Here is a 9818-nt window from a genome sequence, read left to right on the forward strand (position 1 = left end):
GGGCCGAAATTCCTCACATCCTCATGGATATCCTCCTCCCTAGCCTTGACAGTTTCCCCTAACTCCACAGTTACCTTTTTCCTTTTAGGGCAACCCTCATAAGTATGACCAAACATCCCACATTCATAACAGATATTATGGATCCCTTCATACTCAATATAGTAGATTGTATGTTGAAGACAGAATTTAGACAAAAAGGGTTTCGCTAGGTCGATATCAATACATACTCTAGCAAATTTGCCTCTTTCAGCTCCAATAGTGGTTTTATCCACATGGTGGACTTTTCCAACAAGCCTAGCGATTTTCTTTAGAAATATTTCATTGTAATACTCAATCGGGAGACCCGGGAATCTTACCCAAGTCAAAATCCTATTAACCGAGCAATCCCTAGGATTAAAGTTAGGGACCCAAGGTCTTATGGCAAGAACATGATTGGAGATAATGTAGGGGCCCCCATTAATGACCGCTTCATAATCCTCAGCATGTGTAAACTTAATCACATAGTAGTCATTCTCCAAATCAGTGATACTGATTTTTCCTTTCTTAGCCCACTGAGACCAGATTCTCTGAGCAAAGTAACTAAATCCAATTTTTTTACCTAGGACCGTTACTATTAAGGACAATTTCCATTTAGAGCGAAGGGATCGTTTGTCAGCCGAGGACAAACGAATCACAGGACACAAAGGATCATCTTGCTCCTCATCCTCCATATCTGAGTCTGATAAAATCCCCTCCAAGTCTTCCTCATTCTCTGATGGCTTAGGGTCCGTTTGTTTTATCTGCTGTTTGCTGTTGCTGTTTGTCAGCCGAGGACAAACGAATCACAGGACACAAAGGATCACCTTGCTCCTCATCCTCCATATCTGAGTCTGATAAAATCCCCTCCAAGTCTTCCTCATTCTCTGATGGCTTAGGGTCCGTTTGTTTTATCTGCTGTTTGCTGTTGCTGTTTGCTGATTCCTGTTACGATTTGCTGTTTGAAAAGGTTGTTGTTCCAAAAAGCAGGGATTCCCTGCTTTTATAAAAAACTACTTTTCGGATACAAAAGGCAAACAGGAGGTGTCTAACCAAACACCTTAAACTCTCATTTTCAAAGTGAAAAGACAAACAGGAGGTCGAAAAGCAGCTACCAAACACCCCCTTAACATTAAAGTATTAGATAGACCTTTCAAATAAATAAAAGTACATTAAAATTTAAGTTAATTGTATGAATTTAAGTGTTGATGAAACAGTAGATAAACCCTTTAAAAAAAAGTACATTAAAATTTAAGTTGATTGTATAAATTTAAGTGTTGATGAAACAACAAATAATGATTTATTAATTAATATATTAAATCGAAATTTAATATTAATAGATTCAAAACATTCATCAAAAAAAGAAAAGAATATAAATTGAAAACGATTAAAAAAAATGATGGTCCAAGTGGCTAGGTTCATTAGGCCATATGGGCTGTGTAGCAATGGCCCGTAATCCTTCCACTTGATGAAAATGGAAGGTGTAATCGTTGTCCCAACTTGGAACGGGCGAGCCAAATTATAGCAACACCAACTCACCCCTTCAGGGCCACAGCAATGTTCCAACAATGTCAAAGGCTGAACCCGATCGGCCGGTTCAACCAGTCGAATTGGGAACTGCCAGGAGTCTGGTCCAAGTAGTCCAGTTTTTAGGAACGGTTTTTATAATATTCAATTGCCTTCCATGTCACATCAATATTTCAATGAGTTTTTATACGACTCAGAACGACTATTGAAAGAAAGTGAAATCGGTAATGCAATTTATCCCAAGAAAAAACAATTATACAAAATCATATCCCATAAAAATAAGGGTTCAACAGTACATTACACATAAAATAATATCACACAAAATAAAGGGAATGTGTTTAAAGGCATGCATTGATTACAATAATTGCATATCAATTGATGTGCATTTGATAAAATATGAGATGCTGAGTTGCAGGATGAAGTATCCTACTGTCTAATTTATGTATAACCGGTTACTCAACTAGCAAATCATTGGAACAATTAGCTGGAGACTCTTCTTGTCTATCAAATAAACCTCTTGCAGCTTTGCTGAACATGTTCTGAACCTAAATTTGGATTTTGTTTACTACATTTAGTTCACATTTCAACTTCATGTTGCAAAAATTAGAAAAAAAAATTAACATGATTGAATGGTCCTTTACCTGCTTGGATGAAAGTCCCAGCTTCTCCAAATCAGACAGCTGTAATAATGGGAAGCTTTTTCAGTATTGTTTCAAAACATCAACTTAATTAAATCCATTCCCATACTCACCGATTTTAAGGGGCTTGTTTCTCTGAGTTCAATTATGTAATCTGCCATCTTCGTTCCGATTCCCTTGATTTCTAGTAGTTCCTCTCTGCAGAACCCAACTAAAAGTTTCAGTTTCTATCCAAGGATGCCAAAGGAATATCTGGAAAGCTTAAAACATTATATTATTTACCTGCTGGCTATATTGAGGAAATCAATATACTCCTGTATGAGAGAGCCCTGCACACCAAAGTTTAACAAATCAGGACTGCAATTCAAAAGCTTGTACAATAATATGTATAATTTTCTTACTTACCTTTAAAGTAGCACTCGTTGCAGCAAATTTGTCCAATGGTGTGCTTGCTGGTGTGAACAGCTCATTAGCATAGGTTGCAGTATAAGGTGTGATTGGAGTCTTTGGCTCAAGGAAACCTTTCAATTTCGGTTCCGCGGACAATTCATCTTCGCGAGGAAACTGCTTTATATTTGAGCTGACTGGGGAAAGAACTTTTCTCGGAGTTCCTGTTCTATTTTTCTTTTCCCTGATGGGTGTATGTATCTGCTCCTCTAAGGTCTTATCTGCAACCGTCAATTGAAAAGTTTGAGAAGTACGAAAGATCCATTAATATCATCTCATCGTTGGCATAAAATAAACCAGCAGCTCTCAACTAAGTTCGTGATACCTGGTAACTTGGTAGTTGGTTCTAAGACAGATTCTGCAGAATCAACGCTTATCTCTTCTCTATTCTCCTCAGCCAACTTCAGGCTCTGAAGTTAAAATTTAGATTTGTAAATTTCATAATTAACACTCATGACTTATTTCTTTGGTTAAATGTACAATTGGATTGCTTTCCCAAGATAAGCTGTATTCTAACACATTAACAACACCAAAAATTTCAAGAAACCTATTTTTGAAATTGCAACTGGCAAACCGTAGATTCTACATCCACTATATTAACAACAACACTTCTATTGTCCCTAGCTAGTAACACATTAACAACACCAAAAATTTCAAGAAACCTATTTTTGAAATTGCAACTGGAAAACTGTAGATTCTACATCCACTATATTAACAACACTTCTATAGTAATCATAATAACAAAACACTAGCTAGCAGTGCTAGAGGTAATAATCATTAAGAAGACATAAGATAAAAAGCACTTACCTCCAACAAAGGATCATTTAAAGCTTCAATATCGGATAGATTTCTGAAAGGTACAGATTTTGTCCTGTATAAATGTAATGCATATATTTATTTATTTTAAAGAAAGAAAAAACTACATAAACAGAATTATCATCTTATTTCTTATGTTCTGAAAAAAGAAAAAAAAAAACTATTCTCTACCTCTCTTTAGCGTTTGAAGGAGCCCAGTGGCTGTTGATCTTTGCTTTAATTTGGTTTTGATAATTAGGTTTCTTTGTAGAACTCACAGGTAATTGAGGAGAAACAAGTCCCCCTATCTTCTGCGCACTCTTTGTTTTTCCTTTTGATTCAAGCCAAGCTTGCAATTTTACTTCCATGTCGACTTTAGTCTTTGAAGACTCTAGTTTTTGAGCTGAAGTATTGGAAATGTGGCGTGACCTAGCTGCCAAGCTGACAGTATGAACAGATTCTTGGTACTCTCCAGGATTCTACCATATTAGAAAAGAAAAGAAAAAAGAATCAACTAAATTTACATTCTGGGAATTTTGCTGAAAAATGCTCGAAGCACAACTAAATATCTTTACCAAACAAGCAACCATCAAAGAACGACTGGTTCCTCCAAGAGAATCCTGCAAGATACGAGTCAACTTGCTCTCTCGATAAGGTACTCGGATTTTGTTGTTGTTCAGTGCATAAATCACATTTGATAATGCAAACAAGGACTGGTTAATTTTGGCACTCTCTTGCAGGCGTATCCCATCGTTGCAGGTCCTCCTGTTATCTTCATTACCTGATTAATATTCAAATACAAATAAGAAACAGAAGACGAGTTTTACTCAAATAATTCAATTTGAGGTAGGTAGAGTAATGACCTGCTAAGTCTATGAGGTTTAGTTTCCCAATAAAAGATGCCCCTGAACCATCAGGGCAAGGAGTGGAGACAGAAATCACTAGGACCCCATGACTTCTACTTGAAACATCATTGAGACCTGTATGTGCAATTTTCCGCCTCTGAATTCCACGAGTAAACACCTCTTGAAATTCAGGCGTTGAATTAACTGTGACTCTAGATAATCCTCTGAGGTGAGTTTGCCCTTCTTTATCATCGAGAATTGCAATTTCTTTTGATTTGAGTTCTAGAAGATCATAACACCTGTCCATGTATACTTCAAAATATGAAATCTCTGCTTTACTTCCTGTTCTCTGACACATTGACAGAATTGTGGACATGGCTAGTGGCATCAATCCTGGCAATTTATCAGTACCCTGCCAAATCAACAATATCCTAACAGCGTTAGAAGTTGTAATGGTAAATCCCACTTAAAATCGAAGTGATCAACCAACATTGTTCAGAACCAACTATATGTAATTCATTGTATTCTCAAAGGAAATCATGAAGGAATTTAGTCAGAATCTCCTGTTTGGCACCTTTCACATTAATAGTAAAATTCCTTACAAGGTCTGCGTATATATTTTTAAGCTTAACAAGTTTATCCAATTCTGACTCGAGTATAAAGAGTTCCTCAGACTTTAAGAATACAGTACTATAAATAAATTCTACAAGAAAAAAACTGACGAGTGTAAACACAACAATCCCATAGAATTAAGGATACAGAATCAATTCAACTTCATGAGGAACCAAACTGACAGAAAACAAACATAAAGCTCAATCTCATATAATATTGTTCTGCCCTAATTATTGACAACCAAATAAAACAAAAAAATGAATCAGCAGTTTGATCGTCACACCTGCATGGTATACGTCTTTCCACTTCCAGTAGCTCCATAAGCAAACACCGTAGCGTTATAGCCCTGGAAAATACCTGGAATTAAGGGCCTTACTTCGCCCTCGAAAATCTGACTCACATTGTTGCCATCCTGGCCAAAGAAGGAGTCCAACAGATAGCACTCATTTCGGCTACACCAAATAATATGAACAAGAACGAGCGACGATCAAGATCAAAACACTTGAAACCTAGAAGCCTTAAAAAAAAGCAGATATAACTACTCACCTGGTGTCAGGATCTTTGAGATGAACAGTAACTTCCTCTTTAGACTCGGAATCTCGATCAACAACAGATATGCACGAAGTCGAAGTGCCATTTTTTGCTGCAATTTCTCGAGGGAGGAAAGGGCGTACCCTTACAATCACTCTTACTTTAGAGATAAAATTGCCGTTTTCAGCAGCGCGAGATTTGACAGATCTAGGCGTAGTCAATGAACTGGTTTTCATCTCCATTGTAAGATGAAGTAGACTGAAAGAAGAGAGGGCGATTTGCTGAGAAATTACGATGTTAGAGGAGAAGAAGAAGATGAAATTCAGAAATCGAACAAACGAATTGACCGTTAGTGGAGAGCTAGGGTTGGGTGTTAAAAGATTAGAACCAGAAAGTTTGCCTTATTTGTATGTTTTTCAATTTTGAATTTTCATATCCATAATGTAGCCGTTGGGCTTTTGGGGAACCCACCTAACTGCTCCTAATCATTTAGGTGATGCGCTCTTCTCTAATTAAAAAAAAAAAAAAATCTTTTTTTTTTCTTTTTTTCCGTAACCGGAGTTTGTAGGTTAATGGAGGCGAGAGTTAAATAAAGTAATAGAAAAGGGGAGGCAATTGATGAAAACAAAAGTTAAAAATTAACCTTGTTTGGGGTTTTATAGAATGTAAATGAGGTTAAATGTTTAATTTCTGTTTCACTCATATTTTAATTTAGGCCAATTTCGTAATTAATCTATTTAATTTGGCCCAAATTAAAATAATTGATGGAGTTTGGAGGCAATTAGATAATTAGACCATTTAATTTGGCTTGAATTTGGTATTATTTTGTCAATTGTGTCCTTTTTTTTTATCAAAATGTGTAAGAAATTAAAAGTATTGGGCTGATATTTTATCAATTATTCTGACTAAATTGAGTAATTAACCAATTAAATCAATGGTGAAGCTGTACAAATTCGTGGAAGTTAGAAAGTGGAGTAGTGGAGATAGTGGGGAGGTAGTGGAGCAAAAATAGGAGATAGTGGGGGAAAGCAGTTATGAAACTTCCTTGTTGAGCAGTTACATAACTTTCTCACTAAAACGTGGAACTTACTTGCTGAAACGTGGAATTTTCTTGATGGGCAGTTTCCAACATAATTTTACACCAGAAAAGTATATTCAGCAGCAAAAACAGTTAGTGGATGAGAGCAGTTACGGAACTTATTGGAATTTTCCCACTAAAACGTGGAACTTACTTGATGGACAGTTACTTACTTATATTTACAGTATAAATACAAGTTTTGGCAGTAGGGATAAGAAGCCAACTTAATCAACAATCAACAAAACTCAACAATGGGAGGTTTGCCAGCCCAAGAGCATGGGAGGCATTGGGATTAGACAAGCCAAAGACAATAACAAAGTTTTATTAATGAAGCTTCTGTGGAGAATGTGGCAACTCCCCTCTTCTCTTTGGGTTCGTCTTCTTTGTGGTAAATATAGGAAAGATAAGATTTTTGGGGGCCCCAATGAGAGAGTGGTCAATTGTTCTTTTCTTTGGAAAGGCCTCAGTTCTGTGTTTTCAGAGTTCTGCTCTGGGATAGGTTGGGAGGTGGGGAATGGGAAGTCCATCAGCTTCTGGAATGATATCTAGATTGGAGGCAAATCTTTATTAGAGGTGTGTAGATCCCTGCCGCCTAGTAATATTCGTAATTGGAAGATCGGATGTAGTGGATTCTGAGGGGGATTGAATTTGGTCTAAATTTGAATCCTTTTTAAGCCTGGATACTCTCCTAAGAATTAAAGGGGTTAAGATAAGTAACAGGGAGGAAGATAGGGATAGTCATTATTGGGCATTGTCAAATAATGGGGCGTATTCCTACAAGTCTGCCTTTGAGGCGTTCAACCTTAATGGTTCGGGTCCTCACTCTGAAGTATGGAAAATCATTTGGGCTTTAAAAATTCTTTACCGTATTAGGAGCTTTCTGTGGCTTGGTGTTAAAGACAAGCTGCTCACTAACTCGGATAGAAATAGATGGCATCTGGTGGACTCAGGTGCTTGTAGCAGATGCAGATGGCATGTGGAAACTATTTGCCATGCTCTTAGGGAATGTGCTAGGAGTAAAGAGGTGTGGAGAAAAGTTCTCCCTCACAACCTGCTCCCCACTTTCTTAGCCCGCTCTGATCATGAATGGTTTATAGATGGAGTTAGTGGGAAGTTGTTGGGTAACCTTGAGCATGGTGATATTTTCTTTGTTATTGTTTGTCACCAGATTTGGAAGTGGAGGAATGAAGAAATCTTTAGGAAGAAAATTGTTTCTATTCCTAACTTAATTGAGTTCTTCTCGGAAAAAATGGTCAATATTACTGATAGCTTCAAAGGAGATTCTCTTGCAAGGTCTACCCAAAAGAAGGTTGTTCACCTCCTTGGTTGGTGCAGGCATAGGGAAGGAGTGGTGAAATTGAATACAGATGGATCTTGTTTGAAGGATGGTAAGATTGCTGCAGGAGGTGTTCTGAGGGATGATGGGGGTGCCTGGATATCTAGGTTTACTCAGAATATTGGTTTAGGTTCGTCCTTTTTGGCTGAACTTTATGGGGATCTTTTCTGGCCTTAAACTCGCCTTGAGTCTGGGTTTGAAAAATTTGATTGTTGAATCTGACAACCTTGAGGCTATCGAAATGATTTCCAGAAAAAATGCTATTTGTCTACATAGCCATAACCTTATCAAAGGAATTAGTAGGTTTTGCTCTTCCTTTGATTTCATTAACTTCAGCCATATCTTCAGAGAGCAGAACCGGGTTGCGGATCGTTTGGCGACTGTTGGGTATGATTGCATGATGGGTGTCACTACCCTTTCTTATCCTCCTGATTATCTTCATTCTCTTCTTAGGGAAGATGTGGTGGGGGTTAGCTTCCCTAGGCTAATCCCAGGCTAGGCTTTCTGGCTCTTTGTTTTTTTTTCCTTTCTTATTCCTACCAAAAAAAAAACAAAACTCAACAATGACTCAAAAGTCTTAGCAAAATCTCTACAACAATCTTGTCAATCTCTTTTGATTTTCAATTGTTCTAGTTCTACAAACTTTCTTGCAATTTTAAATTTCAAGTTCTTCCAATTCAATTCCTATATCTGTAATCCTTTCAATTTTAAAATCTCAATTCCAATTATTCAAGCAGTCCTTTTTATTCTCAATTTCAATTTCGGCATCGTTTCCTTCAATTAATCTTGATATGCGTAGATATAATTGACGAACTTTAGGCTCTTTTATGTCCTTTAAGTCTTTTACACAATCTTTTGATCTAGAAGTTAGATTTTCAATTTTTCTAAGTTTTCCACAAACTTTCTGGCACGCCCGGCACAATCCAATTCACACAAAAAAAGGCGTTCAACAGTTTGCACGCTCGGTGGGACTAAATTACGATGCCAACACTCAATTATGGATTCAATGGTGAATCCCAGTTTTATTGTGTCTCAGGATGCAGAATTTGTACCTGGTAATATAGGACAAGGATTTGATTCAATGGAGAGTTCTTTAGAGATTCTCATCGCTTTGCGCAATATGCAGAAAACGGTGGATAACATGACCAAAATGCTCATTGATGGTTTTGCACAGAATCAGATAACAATGGCTCTAATAGGAACCAGGAGGGTTCAAGCAGAGCCAAACATGGCTTTTTCTCCTACAAAGGGGAAGGAAGATGTGATGGTGCTTAACCCACCACAACAAAGGAAAGAGGCTACAAAATTCATAGCAGTTCCCTATTGGAACGATATCCCACTCCTTTACCAAAGAAAGAGCCAAACTATGCAGACACAAGCCACGTGGGAGAAAGCAGGCTTGAGGTATCAGTCCTAGTGTAAAAAACTGAACAGAAATTGCCCATAAAAAATCTCCCTAAAAAGAAGCAGAAAGATCCCAACAAGAAGAAGCCTAAGTCTTTAATCGATTCGGGGGGCATTCTTGAACCATTTGAACAGAGGTGCATATTTTTGGTTCTAAGGTACTTCATTTACATCTCTGCTTATAATTATGTATCCATTTGGACTAGGCAAAGACCAATGGATATTTTATTATTTGAGGAGATTACTTAGAAGTGTTGTTGGGGAAGAAAGAAATAAAGGGCTAATAGTAGCTCTCTGTTAGTTCTGTTAGCCCTATGTTTTTATTTCTTTGTTTTTTTATTTCCCTAAAAAGAAAAGAGCTATAGAAAAGATAGGGAAGTTGAAGATTGATGAGATTTAATAGAGATTGTTGAAGGTGAAAGAGAAGCAGAAGGTAAGAAAGAAGAAGTGCCATATGTGTTTGAGCCATTTTATGGTAAAAATACTATTGAGCTACTTAATTTTCTATTTTTTTGCATTTGATTAACATGTGTTTATTAATTTCATTAACGAAACACATGGGGGGGGCAATTGTTTCACCCATATTTTAA

At 37.1% G+C, this 9818-nt stretch overlaps 1 protein-coding gene across 1 annotated transcript; it reads right to left on the reverse strand.

Moving 5' to 3' along the window:
- Positions 1-1747: 1747 nt before the first annotated feature.
- LOC136206943 (kinesin-like protein KIN-10B) lies at positions 1748-5809 on the reverse strand. Its single transcript, XM_065998153.1, has 12 exons — positions 5426-5809; positions 5163-5331; positions 4286-4679; positions 3998-4203; positions 3615-3901; positions 3435-3498; positions 2953-3037; positions 2586-2848; positions 2463-2509; positions 2294-2378; positions 2184-2222; positions 1748-2087 (listed from the first exon to the last, which is right to left on the reverse strand). Exons 1-12 carry the CDS (start codon positions 5650-5652, stop codon positions 1995-1997), a joined length of 1959 nt encoding a protein of 652 aa, XP_065854225.1. The 5' UTR covers positions 5653-5809; the 3' UTR covers positions 1748-1994.
- Positions 5810-9818: the final 4009 nt, after the last annotated feature.

Source organism: Euphorbia lathyris, chromosome 9, assembly GCF_963576675.1.
Source record: "Euphorbia lathyris chromosome 9, ddEupLath1.1, whole genome shotgun sequence".
Taxonomy (NCBI): Eukaryota; Viridiplantae; Streptophyta; class Magnoliopsida; order Malpighiales; family Euphorbiaceae; genus Euphorbia; species Euphorbia lathyris.